At 43.8% G+C, this 13938-nt stretch overlaps 1 protein-coding gene and 1 pseudogene across 1 annotated transcript; one reads left to right on the plus strand and one right to left on the minus strand.

The window, feature by feature from the left end:
* Positions 1 to 6960: 6960 nt before the first annotated feature.
* LOC124678530 (ribosomal protein S10, mitochondrial-like) lies at positions 6961 to 8658 on the minus strand. The gene is made up of 2 exons (XM_047214401.1): positions 8566 to 8658; positions 6961 to 7640 (listed from the first exon to the last, which is right to left on the minus strand). The coding sequence occupies exons 1-2, from the start codon at positions 8641 to 8643 to the stop codon at positions 7179 to 7181; spliced, it is 540 nt and encodes a 179-aa protein (XP_047070357.1). The 5' UTR covers positions 8644 to 8658; the 3' UTR covers positions 6961 to 7178.
* A 511-nt stretch (positions 8659 to 9169) lies between these two features.
* Positions 9170 to 10941, plus strand: LOC124672555 (annotated as a pseudogene).
* Positions 10942 to 13938: the final 2997 nt, after the last annotated feature.

The following is a 13938-nucleotide window of genomic DNA, read 5'->3' on the forward strand; positions in this document are numbered from 1 at the left end:
TGTTGACAATCCCACTCTAAATCATCTGGTGTTGGCACACAGAAGTCCTGAAGCTGCAGCACAGCACATGGACAGTTGTAAGTCTTTATTGACCACGATGTACCTTTTACACATGAAGATGGTGGGTGAGATTGATCACATGCTAGCTGAGTTCACGGACCCTGATAAAGTTCAAGCTCGGATGCGTGATCTGAGGGCACAACCACAACACACTACACCTTTCTTTAGCCTAAACAGCTATGTGGATTTGAGTGACTAGTTGCCCAAGAGGGACCCACTTACACCCAAATTTGTCCCACACTATCCGCATGTGTCAGCGTCGTATGAATCTGGATACGGGGGAGATGATTCTAGAAACCTAAACTGCTCGGAGTCACCAATCGAGAATTCGACTGGTTGTCGTTTCGGGGAACCATTTGGTGATGAAGGAGAACCCATCACTTGTGATACGGAGGATGAAGGAGGCGAGGTTAACCAAGACGTTAACCAAAGCTATGGGTAGGAAGAGAAAGATACCAACTCCATTTCTTTGGATCTGGAGATGGGACTACCCAAGACATCCCAGTACGAGGTAGGTGAGAGTTCTGGAGTGAAGAAGAAGATGAGAGGGCAAGTGAATAGAAATCCTCCATGGATGACAGAAGAAGGAGGTATGTATCCTACTGGGGATACATACGAGTCATTATCCAGTTACTTTGGCATGACAGATCTTTGTCTCGGCACTTCGTCCGATTCAGACTACATACCTACTGGAAGGACCTTCATTCCGGACGGTGTTCGGAAGACGAATCGCTGTACCGGATGGACCCCAGGAATGTACGCGGAGGCGAGTTATGATGATGAGGAGTAGAGATCCAAGGAAGAATAAAGTAGTATTGTTAGTATTGTAATAGAACGTATTTTAAATTCCGTTGGCTTGGGCTTGAAGCCAAATAAGTGGTTATATATGTACCACATGTAATATAAGTGTGTATGTTATGTGATATACGATGTATATACATAATAAATGTTTGTTTTGTATTTGCTTCTTGATTTCATTGTGTGACTAGTTCTGGGCAATGAGTTGAGCCCAGAAAACATTTGCATGGTGTAATTATGAGTAATCGCTCTTTGTTATAGGACTAGGGGGGAATGACGTTAGTTGAAACCAAAGATGCTCGGAGAGAGCGGGAGGCGAAAGAAAAAGAGGAAGCAGATGCAGCATCTAGAGCGGAGAATGCACCACCACCACCACACCCAATGATGCATCCAGACTTCCAACAATACATGAGAGCAATGGAAGAAGATAGGAGGAGGTACCAGGAGAGTCAAAACAATAACATGCAAGATTTCTTTACCCACGTCATCAACGATAGGGGTAATGAAGGAAAGGGAGTAACCCTATCAGACTTCCAAAATGCAAGACCACTACCTTTTGCATCAGCTCCAGAACCAATGGATGCAGAAGACTGGCTCATGGAAACGGAAAGGAAGTTGAAGACCATTGGATGCAATGATGAGGAGAAGATTCGGTATGCCACTTATCTATTGTCAGGACCAGCAGCATCATGGTGGGAGAATCTTGTAGCAGTACACCCTCCAGAAAAGGTGTTTACCTGGGAGGAATTCAAGAAGAAGTTTCGGGATGCCCATGTTCGGGAAAGCGTGGTGGAGCTGAAGAAGAGAGAGTTTGACGAACTACATCAGAACATTGCACCCATTATGCAGTATGTTCGTGATTTCAACAGGTTGTCAAGGTATGCACCTGAGGAAGTTGATACGGAAGAGAAAAGGAAGAAGTGATTCATGAAAGGCATGAATCCATACATGAAGATGCAACTGAGGTTGGCACGGACTGCTGAATTCCAGGAACTGATTGACTCGGCAGTCACTTTCGAGGATGATTACAGGCAGGTCCAAGAAGATAGGAGGAAGAGGGCTCGTATCGAGCCAAGGAAGTACCCAGTCAATAGACCCACATCAGATCGGAGTTTCAAACCCCGATTCCGACCTACTGGTAACCAGTACAACCGGGGAGGTCAGAATCAGAATCCCAAGTCCCAGATCATTTGTAACAACTGTGGGCAGAGGGGACACGTCCGAACGGAGTGTCAGAAACCCAGGATCATCTGCTATGATGTGTGGGAAGGATGGACACATCAAGCCAGAGTGTCCAAACAAAGCTACAACCGGGGAGGTCAGAATCAGAATCCCAAGTCCCAGATCATTTGTAACAACTGTGGGCAGAGGGGACACGTCCGAACGGAGTGTCAGAAACCCAGGATCATCTGCTATGGTTGTGGGAAGGATGGACACATCAAGCCAGAGTGTCCAAACAAAGCGTCATGGAGTGGACAAAGCTCAGGAGGACAACAAGGGCAAGCCGTATGGAAAGCTGACAACTTTCGAGCAAGCGGGAGAGTCGGAGCAACCAGTTTTAGGTACGCTCAGTATTCTTACTCATCCTGGCAAAGTCTTATTTTATACTGGAGCAACCAAATCATTTCTTGCATTGGAGCTGGAAGGGTGGTAGCGGTGTATAAAAGCAGTCATCACGTTCAAGGATCTTCATCTGAGCTTCTCTCAACTAAGCAAGTAACGATCTTAGCATAATACCACTGCTTCGAAGACACCAGGTCAGCGATCTTCTCTGTCTAGCGGCAATTGCAGTAGCATGTAGCCCTGTACGGCGACTCGTCAGACGCCATCTGCCGGATCATACAGGAAAACAACGGGCCTCGGCATCCATAACGGGAGCATGTCAGACAGACCTCGTCGAGCTCCCCTGCTGCGTCACCGCTTGGCTTGAGGATGGAGTTTCCTATCAGCAAGCAGCGTGCCGTTACCCTGCTGCTGACGCCCTCTGGTCAAGACGCCGCCAGACATGGACCGTTGAAAAGCCAATGATTTTCAGCTATATAATGCAAGCTTACCTAAATTACTAAATCTGCATATTACAATATACCACTAAATCCTCAGGAGATACAGAGTGACAGAAGAAAGTAGGACGACTGTATTTTTGCCTGTGCCCTGGCTTGCTCTGTATCCAACGAAAGGCACGCCCCAATTTGTTTCTAAGCTCGTCCCTGTTGTCGTTGCTTGTCGGTTAACTCGTCCCTACTCCAATGCTCCTGCTCGCCGTTCCGCATTTCCTTGTAGCCCAGCACTTGCCACCGCGGCCGATGACTACCTAAAGCCGGACATGGAAGAGGCAAATCAGACCGGAAAAAGTTAACTTACCAAAGCAAATCAGAGCCGCTGAACCGTATGAGCAGGAGCCAAAAACAAATTGTGTCATCCCACTCGAAGCAGGGCGAGGGACGCTGCAAGTGGGGCAACATTAGGGTACCTTTACCCTCTTTTGTGCAAAAGTTGAACTAAAATGATGAGGTCATGAAAAATTGCTAGTTCATTTTTTAACCAAGTAGGGTAGAGGGTACCCTAATCTTGGCCCACTTGCATCGCGCGTGGTCGTGGTCCAGGCGACGGGACCATCTCCCCCGAGCAGTCTGATTTTCCTCACGGGCGACGCCGCTCACGCTCCCCTGCCGCATGGACCTCTTCCCCGAGTAAGCCGAGCTTACCAGCTTGCGGCCGACACGCCTTGCGCTCCCCTTCCGCCTGGACCACCTCTCCGATCACTACTAGGAAAAGGCTTATAGCCGCACGGCTTACCGCCGGCGGTTTATAATTTTTTTCGCCGGGGGTAATCCCAGATAGGCACAGCAGCATTTACCGCCGGCGGTTTGGCCCAGAACTGCCAGGGGTAATCTCATTAGCGCCGGCGACGCAGAAATTTGGCCGCCGGGGTAAAATGGGCCGCGGACCCTGGCTGGGCTAAAATTACTGCCAGCAGTTCAAACCCAAACCGCCGGGGATAACAGCAATTACCATGGGCGGTTCAAACCCAAACCGCCGGGGGTATTTGATGCGCGTGGATAGCTCACATGGCATACACTAGCTGCACACGGATCACCCCCATCGTACTTCATCTCAGCCGTCTATATCTAACCATCCAATGGCCCAGTTCTGACCAAAAGAAACACAACCTAGAACCTAGCTATGCCCAAAAACTACTAGCACACCATCTCTGCACACCCACGTGAAGGTGCTCTGCTCACACGTGAAGGAAGCTAGCCATCGATCTCTGCGCACGCGTGAAGGCAGCCACCAGTCATCAATCTCTCGCGCGAGTTCTTCCTCTATCTCCTCGCCGCCACCTACTCACGACGCGGCGCCGACAGCCCTCGCCTCCCTCGAGGCCGCCGAGCGCAAGGAGGCCTCGGGCGACCACCAGGAGGCCCTCGACCTCGCCCTCAAGGCGCTCGCCCCTGCAGGAGTCCCACGGCGGCTGGTCGCTCCCCGTCGCGCGCGCCCTCCGCCTCGCCGGCGCCGCGGCCTACGGCCTCGGCCTCCTCAATGACAGCCTCGACTCCCTCGACGCCGCAGCGGAGATCGTCGATTCCTTGCTGGGCAGGGGCGCCGAGGCGGCCACCGTCGGCGCGGCCGTGCTCGAGCAGCTGGCGCGCACCAAGATGGCCATGGGGCGCCGGTGGGACGCGGTGGCCGACCGCCGCCGCCGTCCGTGCCTTTTTTTTATTTGCTAAAAAGTTATCCCCGGCGTTTTGATCAAAACCGCCCGCGCTAAACTCGGTTACCCCCGGCGGTTTGCAAACGGCCGGCGGTAGCTACTTACCACCGGCGATACTACCGCCGGCGATTTGCAAACCGCCGGGGATAGCCCTTTTTGTTGTGCCGGTGGTAACCCTTTTTCTAGTAGTGGATGGGCGCCGCCGGTGCGGGATTCAGGCTGAGGACCGAGGAGGGGGGACTTGGGCAGATTCCCGTGGCAGGGCGTCTCGGGTGGCCTGGGACTGGTGCAGATCTGGAGGGTCTCCGTGGGGATGAAACGGTAAAAGGGCAATTTGCAGTGTTATGACTGTTCAATACCCGTGTGTTGCTACGGTTTCTATTTTCTTTTATAATATGTTAGTATAATATATTTTAAAATTCATGTGTATGAAAAATATAGCCATAAGATATTTAAAAATCTATGAGATTATACCTTTTTTCAATGATGTTTGGACAATTGTTATAATTGATATCGTGTGAATATGAAATAAGCACCTGATTAATTATTTTTATTAACTAATATCTACTTAGATATTGTCGTACAACATTAGAGATATTGTCTCCTGCTTCATTTTCATGATACTTGAGAAAGAGTACCAAGAAATTCTTTCGGAACTCGTAACATTGATGCACAACAATAATTGCCATTACCATGTACATTTCATGTTGAATAAAATAAAATAAATGCAACATAGACTACCCATCGTGCATATTGGATGAACCAATTATTTACCATCGCATAAGAGCATATTGTGAAACAACAAAATAACCATGTATGTTACCACGAAAAAGAAGCTTAGTATGTGTGCATATGAGTTGCTATATTTCGTCAAATGCATAGAGCACAATGTATGCTAAGTTTGGACCAATGTGAATGTATTTCTTTTGTCCCTCCCATCTGGCACCATGAGTATGGTTTCTAATATCATTGCGGTATACAATCTGTCACATTTTCTCTCATTAATCTCCTTCAATCAAACACCCCTCATCTACTATTAGAAATCGAAAGACATAGATACACTTGCGGATGGAAACAATGGTCATCTTTGTTTTTAGCTCCACTCCGCCTCCAACACGGCCCTGACCAGAGCAATCAAAAAACATTCAGTTCGCATGCCATTAGCTCCTTGCAAGTTGGTGCTTTCACACAGCACGTCAAAAAAATGTGCAGCAGTCCTGAAAGGATTTCTTCATACTTTTGGCTTGATTAACACATAGGTATACCTTACGGAAATGTTTCAGAAGTGTAGTAAACAAAACTCCTTGTCCGATATCCCTTGTTGGTGGGAAGAGTGACATACCACCATCACGGCGATGACCCCCGAAGATTTCCCAGTTTAATCTTGCAGAATAAGGTCCTGAAAAAATTATTCAGGTAACGTCATTTAGTTTAGTATCTAAAATATTGTTGCTGATAAAAAACCCATCGATGCACACTTATAATAAGAAAAGATGGTATTTTCACAAACATATATCTATAAGTTGACTTCCTACACCAAGGTCATAGTTTCGTATCTAAAATATTTTTGCCAATGAAAAACCATCGATGCACACTTCTGATAAGAAAAGATGGTATTTTCACAAAACATACATTGCATAGGTTGACTTTGTACACTAATGAATAACTGAAATTTTTCTTAGTATTAAAGTTGGACGGTTAGATATTAAGCGGGATGTTAAAGATAAGATTGGACGGTCTTAATGCTCCTGATCTTTGACATCAAACATTTTTTATGACATACAGACTGCAATATAATAATAAAGATATGGTGGGAGGGCAAATCGGCCAATAAAAAGTTAGACAGAAATCAGAAACTTTAGCTCATTTATATTAGGTATAGATAATCAGAATCGGTGTCTTCATTTCTCGTGCATATCAAACATTCATGCTAGCTCATACATTCAGGCTTAAGGGCACGTATAATGGGGTGATGTCAGCCTTCCCTTAAAGATGCCACGTCAGATTTTTGCTTAGTTGGAGCAGAGAGAATGAAGAGAGAAAAGGATGCCTTCCCTTAGCTAAGGGATCATCTCTTAGGAATTAAGGGAAGACTATTTTCTCCATTGTATCACATATGTCTTTCCTTAGCAACAAATTTCCTACCAAAATTTAATTATTAATATTAGTTGGTAGAGATGGCAGTAAGAGATAATGCGTTGTATGACTTATATCTAATGCCTTCTCTAACTGATGTGGCAGGGTAAGAGAAGGCATGCTTTCTCTACCATTGTACATGCCCTAAGGCATATTCTGAGGATAGCACATCGCATGTTGCCAGACATCGTGAATCATGTTCTCCACATTTTATTATCATCATCATCTCAAAAATACGTGGATGGTCACTTTAATGGCACTTAACCGATAGATAGTAAATATGATAATGATGATAGGCCACATACATCCAGAGTTTCATGTGACATTACATAGAACATATTTGTAGGTGCTAGATCAAACCAAGACCTGAAGCAGCTCTAGTACCTATAAGGCAAGAAAGCACCGGCAAGCAAATAACAACTAATCAACCAGCTACCAGCCTAGTACGATTTATTCAGAACCAGGGGATAACTCAATAACCCAACCACCTTCTTTTTCTAACCTGCCTCCCTTTTTGGCTTGGAAATACTGTCGGAGCAGGCCCACACTTTTGCGGCAGCCAATCTTTTTTATCCAAACGGGTCTTGAAGCTAATATTGATTTCATACTGAGCCCCCAATATACGCATGCGTTTTAACCAGAAGAACTTCTTGGCCAATTCATGTGTCTCCGCCTTTTTTTCCACGAAACATTTCTTCACATGCATTGAGAATTGCTCCCTTGATTTCTTATCAATATGAGGTGATCGCAACACGGTGTACAAGGATCGCGATTCAGGCAACCCAACCTTGCGCATGTAAGGCTCAAGCCCACTCAGATTGTCCTTTTGGCTATTGAAAGATTTCATCACGATGCGTATCTTGGCAGGCAAGCTTTCAGACTGCATCCTCTTTGGGTACACATCTTCCTTGGTCTCCTCAATAGGCTTGCCAACCTAGATCAATTAACAAACCTGGTACTATTTAGTTAGAAGAAAAGTAGTATACACGAATTTTCTTCTCAACAATTAATCCGGTAGACTTTTTTCTAATATAATTTCCTTCAGTAAGATATATATACTGATTTGCAATCTACTACCGAAACTCATGGAAAAAAATCTGGAAAATTTGTACACATCATTGTAATGTCCAGCGTAGCCTACGGTGTGGTGACCACAGCTAGGGTTTGTGGCGAAGGGAATTAGGATCGAGGAAAAACTTCAAGAGGAGGAAGAAGAAGAGACAGGAACAAGACTGAAATTCAATTCCTTCATAAGTTCATAGGTCGTTCCAACATTGGACTCACTGGCCATTACATGTATATCCACTCACACTCAGCACACAGACCGCCAGCCCAGGCCCAAGGCCCAACTAAACACGACTCCAGCGATACTGAAACACTACAGTTAACTGAACCTGTCGAAAGCAGGTACAAATTCAGAGATACACCAACCCTGTTACAATAATTCTAGTATTTACTCTACCTATCTTTCAAAATGTAAGTTTAGACACAACCTATGTACGAGTAATGGCTAAGAGAAATTTCAGAGAGCGATAATTCTTAAACATTGTTACAATATTCTTGTTTATGTTTACTCTGAACAAAGGTAATGTTTAAACTTCAAATTTTAAACATAGATAGAGCAAATTTAGAGATAATAATTAACAGAAGTTTTGTACCTAGGGTTCCAAAACTAAATTGCACCTAGGGTTCCAACTATCCAGCGGTATGAACCTGATCACGGAGGCCCCTCTCCCCTCCCCTCGCTAATCTAGCACAAAAATAACCCACCGCTAGATCGCGCGGACACCCCGAAACCCTGGTCGCACACGCGCAGATCTGGGATCGGACGGGGACGTGCTCGGGGCTATAGAAAATACCTCCGTGGCGAGGGCCCTGCGGCTGATGGAGCCGGCGGCGGCGCGGGAGGCCAGGCGGTGGGCGGCGTGGCGCAGCATTTTTTTTTTCTTCCTTTCCCTCGGGTCTGAGCTCGGGGATGTGTGGGTGCTGAATGAATGAATTGGGGTTCCCTGCGATTTGGAGTGGAGAGAATGGAGGCGCTGTTGCCTTTTCGGGCTGGGCTGCTTCCGCTGGAATCAATCCAGCGCCTCTGCAACTGGGCTGCGTTTGATGGTCATATTGATCTGCTCCGTTCCTAAAAAAAAAAGTTGAGAACCATAAAATTTGGCAAACGCATGTAATTTTTTTATGCTAAAAAAAATCTCTAATATAGTAAAAAAATCTCGAATGTAATTTTTTTATATGTAGCATTTTTTAAAATGGGCCTAACGGTTATTTGAAGGTTTCAATATTTGTCGTTTCTAATTTAGAATACGTGTTGCTGAATAATAATCTGTTTGTTGCAATGCCAAGCAGTCCAGCCAGGCGATTGCTTCAGATTTGTGCATCCCTGCTCTTAGTATACATACCTTTCGTGCACCGTGGTTTTCCTGATTCGTACCTTCTAATATGCACGTGGTGGTGATGTCGCTTGTGGAATCCCCTCAGTGGCGTCGGAAGGCCACCGATTTCTTCTCTTCATCCAGTACGTGCTGCAGTAACACTCTCCTCGTTCGCTGTTGTTCTTATGCCTACTTATCTAATACTGGCATGGCATATATATTGGGTGAAGCTGTGTTTGTGTGCACTGCTGGATTACTAAAAGAAGTGATGTTTCGTGGCAGAGAACCATATTTGTGTTCTACTCCCTCCGGTCGGATAAAATCGACGCGGAGTGGTGCTGAGGGTATAGCTAACGTATGTATGTGTCCGCGTCGATTAAAAAAGTCCAGAGGTAGTATTTATTTATATGTGAATTCCCCTTTCAATTCTGAATGTTGGATGTGGATGTTTCGGGGGTGCAGGCTTCAAGCTGAAGCAGGCAGGACAGAGGATAACATAGCTGATATCGCTGGGAAGGTCGGATCAATGGTGAAGAGCCGTTGGGCTATCTTCCAGGATGCTAGGCAGCGACCGCCGCCACCAGGCGATACCATGCAGGAACGCTTCATCTCTGCTGCTGCCAACATGGGTGTGATTCTGAGGAAGGGTATTTCAGAAACAAAGGAGAAGGTTGCAGTGGGGAAGGTCAAAGTTGAAGAGGTATATGAGCTTGGGAAAAAATTTGCTTCCAGTTTTTCTTTCTTCACTTGAAGCTTAACTTGCTCCACCATGAATACATAATTTATACTTTTATTACAGTTTTTATTTGCTTAACTTGTTCCACCATGAATACAGAATTTATACTTTGATTGCAGTTTTGTAACCTACTACTCTTTAGATCAAGGTCCATTTACGCAAAATAACTATCAGTAAGTAGTTCATGTATGATGCCACCATTATATCTCCTAAGTGGGCTGCATCATCACCAGCCAAAACTTGAAATAGTTTTACAGCTTGGTTATTGACATCCTAAGATGCAGTTAGGAGATATTTGTTTGTATTTGCGCAATAGCTTGTATTCCAGGGAGTCTTAAGACCATAATAAATACTATTAACAACATAACCTTAGATCACATGTTCGAGTTCTATCTTTGCATGCTTGCTATGATTCCTTGTGTTACAAAAAGTGGCTTCGTGAGACTGAGTTTGGTGGTTCTGTTCTATGTGCTTCCTTGTAGGCTGCTAAAAAAACTGCGGACAAAAGCAAAATTATTTTGAACAACATTGAATGCTGGCAGAAGGTTTGTGAACTTATGTTACTTTGCAATACAAGATCCCTTTGTTTGGGTAGGATGCTGATTCTTAGTTTCTTCTGATTCCTTTTCACATGGAGTTGCCAGTACCGATGGTGAGTTTACAGTTGTAATGTATTTCTGTCCTGGTTCTTAACACAACTAAAATGTCTTGTATCATGCTGGAAATTCTGCAACTGTCAACACCGGGATGTAGCTACATCAAAATCTTATTTTGACAAATTGATTTGTGTTACTCCCTCCGGTTCACATTAAATGACTCAATTTTGTCTAGATACACATGCATCTAATCCAAAAACTTAACTAAATTCATACGAATCTAGACAAAGTAGAGTCTATTAATATGAACCGGAGGGAGTATTTACTTCTATCTACTGATGATCAGTTGTTTGGATTTGAACTCTTTGATTTTCAATAATATTTCCTTATAAGCTTGCAGTCTTTGGTGTTCCTATTGAAGCCACCGTACAACGAGAGCAATCTGGTAAAGTTGTGCCCCTGATACTGGTGAAGTGTGCAGACTACATGGCTATATCAGGTGAAATCTGTGAAAATACATAGATGTTGGTCCCTTACTAGTTACTATGTATTGTTCCGGATCTGATGTCTGAAACTTTTGTAGCGCTTAAATGCGAGTCTAGCACCAGGTGGGACTAATTAGATGTATTCTTGACTCATTTTATGAAAAAAAAGATGCTTGATGCCCTATAGTAGGTTGTCAAGTTATCGTGAATGCTAACTTTCCAGTATGAGTCGATAACTGAGCTTGTGCAACTGCCAAGAAAGTTGTCACCATGAATGAGGTTTCAACTTTTTCCAAAAGCCGAAGCGTGAATTTAGCCGCCCATCTGTAAACTGCCAAGTCATGACCGTAAATGAGGGGTCAACTTAATCTAAAGGCGGGCTCAACTTAGTCAGAACACTGAAAAAGAAATGTGAATATAGCTACCTGTCTGTTTACTACTTTTACATTTCATGAACTAAGAGATGCCCCCAGAGACTTTTGGCGACACATATGCCTGATCTGACCAGAGCCTTTTTATAGTCGGGTCTTGCTATGATGCATGTTTTGATCCAACATTTGAGCTACTGTTTGTTGGGGAAGAGATAGGGAGAGGTGTATACTGGAAGAAGGTAAAAAGTGAGTGACCGAGCAATGGCCGTGTTATTGGAGAGGGAGGCCGGATGTTGTGGCAGCGAGATAGGTTTGCAGTGGATGGTCTAATCTGGAGTCTCTTGTGAGCAAAGGGGATAAATTATACTCTATCTCTTTCTAAGAAGTTTTCACAAGCCAATTAAGCTCGCCACTTCTTTCACTTTTATTTATTTAATTACTGCTAATTCAACACCTTCGCGCTTATATGATTGCGGATGAGGATGATGTGGATGCTTCCTCGCAAATCCCCTTGGATGACGCTTCGCCCCCAGACTACAGTGCCATTGAGGTCATCCAGTGCCCGATTGAGCACCACAAGTCCACAATCCCATATTCACCGACGCAAACAAGACTGTATGGAGGTGACCTGGCCCGGTGTCTCCTATTTAGGTTTATATGGTGTTTAGCTCGTGCTCTGTACAAGTTCCAAGTAGGAGTATGATGTGAAGTGCCACGCATAATTCTCAGGGTCAAGCATTTTGGTCCAAACTTTATGTTGGGAGTAAAAATAGGAACTGTATATACGCTAGAATTAATTCTCCACATGACAGAGTTGCCCTGTGGCTTTGTCCGTCAATAATGTAGCATCATTATTCTTGTGATCTATGTCGCTAGTACTTTGGGATGTTGGCAGATCGTTGGATGTGACAATTATCCTTAGTGCATTTGCCAAATTCAGCGGTAGGTGTACCATTTACTGTGCGTGCTCGTGCTCGTGCTCGTGCTCGTTACCTTGGCAAATAAGTGCATTATCGGATGAACTCACATGATGTTGTCTTCAGTAAGATTTAGCGTAGGTAGCAAAGTGGTAGTAGATGTGTATACCAAAAAAAGGTGCGTGCATGGAAATATCGTGGGCATGAACGCTCCTTCATCCTTGCAAAGTAGGTGTCCTAAGGAGGCGGTGTTTCGGCTCACAAAAACCATTTAAAAATGTTCACAAAATTAAGAAACTTTTTTCCTTGAGAATGTGCATGTATGTGTCTTTTACATGTCCTCAAACATTTCGTGAAGAAATAACATTTGTGCTGTTCTACGGAAAAAAAAAAGACAAAATGTCATGCGAAAAGTCATTTTGTAGCACTGAAAATTGTCATTTTTACACAAGTCACAAAAATGTCTTTTTTCATGGAACTTTATATACACACATAGAATATGAAGATGTACAACCGAGATTTTTCCTTTTTATGTACAGTTCAAAGTTTAGTTTATCACAGTAGGTGCATCTAGTCCTATGAGCCAAAGCGGGGCCATGTCGGCAATGCAGGAGGTTGGTTGAGGCGTGGCAGGTAAAGTGGGCGAGGACCATGGATCGACGTGGTGATAAGCAGGGGCGAAGCTCCCCTTAGGGCAAGGCAGGAAAGCCATCCTACCTTGATTTTTGGTGCATACATTTAGATGTACTTTTTTTTGAATATTTTGAGTGGTCACGCATCGAAAACAAAACAGACTCTGTGTGAGAAAGTTATGCTTGTGTTTACTGAACATTGTGTAACATAGACTCATATTCTAGGTTCAATGTAAATAACAATGGTTCTATATTTCTATTATAGAGATTTATCATGAATCTTAGTATATGCAGGATAACTTTGTGATATTCATTATTCAAACGTGTAGAATCAAAAATTTAGAGATTTCTTGATATTTGAAAGACACATCATAATTTAATCAAAGACATTATCACCTCATTGAGATGGTGATTTGGAAGGGTTTCTTGGCGACAAAGATCATTAAGACCTAGTTGCTCACGATGAATATTTAAAAGTTTTAATCGATAAAATTATTCTTTTTTACAAAAAAATAAAGCTTTGGCATTGAGGTGGCATTATTGTTATGTTTTTGGGTTTTACGTATATTAAATATGTCTTTGTTTTTATCGTACTAAGTTATTTCGTTAGAATCATATATGACGTTCATGTCTTACGACTATTTTGGTATTTGCATCATTTTTTTTAGTTTGCCCTACTGAAAGGACACGGATGTCGCCTAGAGGGGGGTGAATGGGCGTTTTAAATTTTTTATGAATATAGCTTAACAAATGCGGAATAAAACTAGTGTTTAATTTGTCAAGCACAAAACCTATATAACTAGAGTTCACCTATGTGCACCAACAACTTATGCTAAGCAATTCAAGCAACTATGTGATAGCAAGATATATAACTTCAAGCACGAAGCATATCACAAAGTAAAGTGCATAAGTAAAGAGCTCGGGTATAGGAATAACCGAAGTGACGCGGAGACAATGATGTATCCCGAAGTTCACACTCTTACGAGTGCTACTCTCCATTGGAGCGGTGTGGGGGACAAGTCACTCCAAAAGCACGAAGGCCACCGTATTCTCCTCGAGAATTCCCACCAAAAGGAATGTCCTCGATCCATTATGAAACCTTAGGGTGGTCACC

This window comes from Lolium rigidum, chromosome 7 (genome assembly GCF_022539505.1).
Source record: "Lolium rigidum isolate FL_2022 chromosome 7, APGP_CSIRO_Lrig_0.1, whole genome shotgun sequence".
Taxonomy (NCBI): domain Eukaryota; kingdom Viridiplantae; phylum Streptophyta; class Magnoliopsida; order Poales; family Poaceae; genus Lolium; species Lolium rigidum.

Coding starts and splice junctions, on each gene's coding strand:
- LOC124678530 (XM_047214401.1), bottom strand. CDS start 8,643: ATGCTGCGCCACGCCGCCCACCGCCTGGCCTCCCGCGCCGCCGCCGGC. Junction 7,641..8,565: donor GCAGGGCCCTCGCCACGGAG/GTATTTTCTATA, acceptor TAATTGATCTAG/GTTGGCAAGCCTATTGAGGA.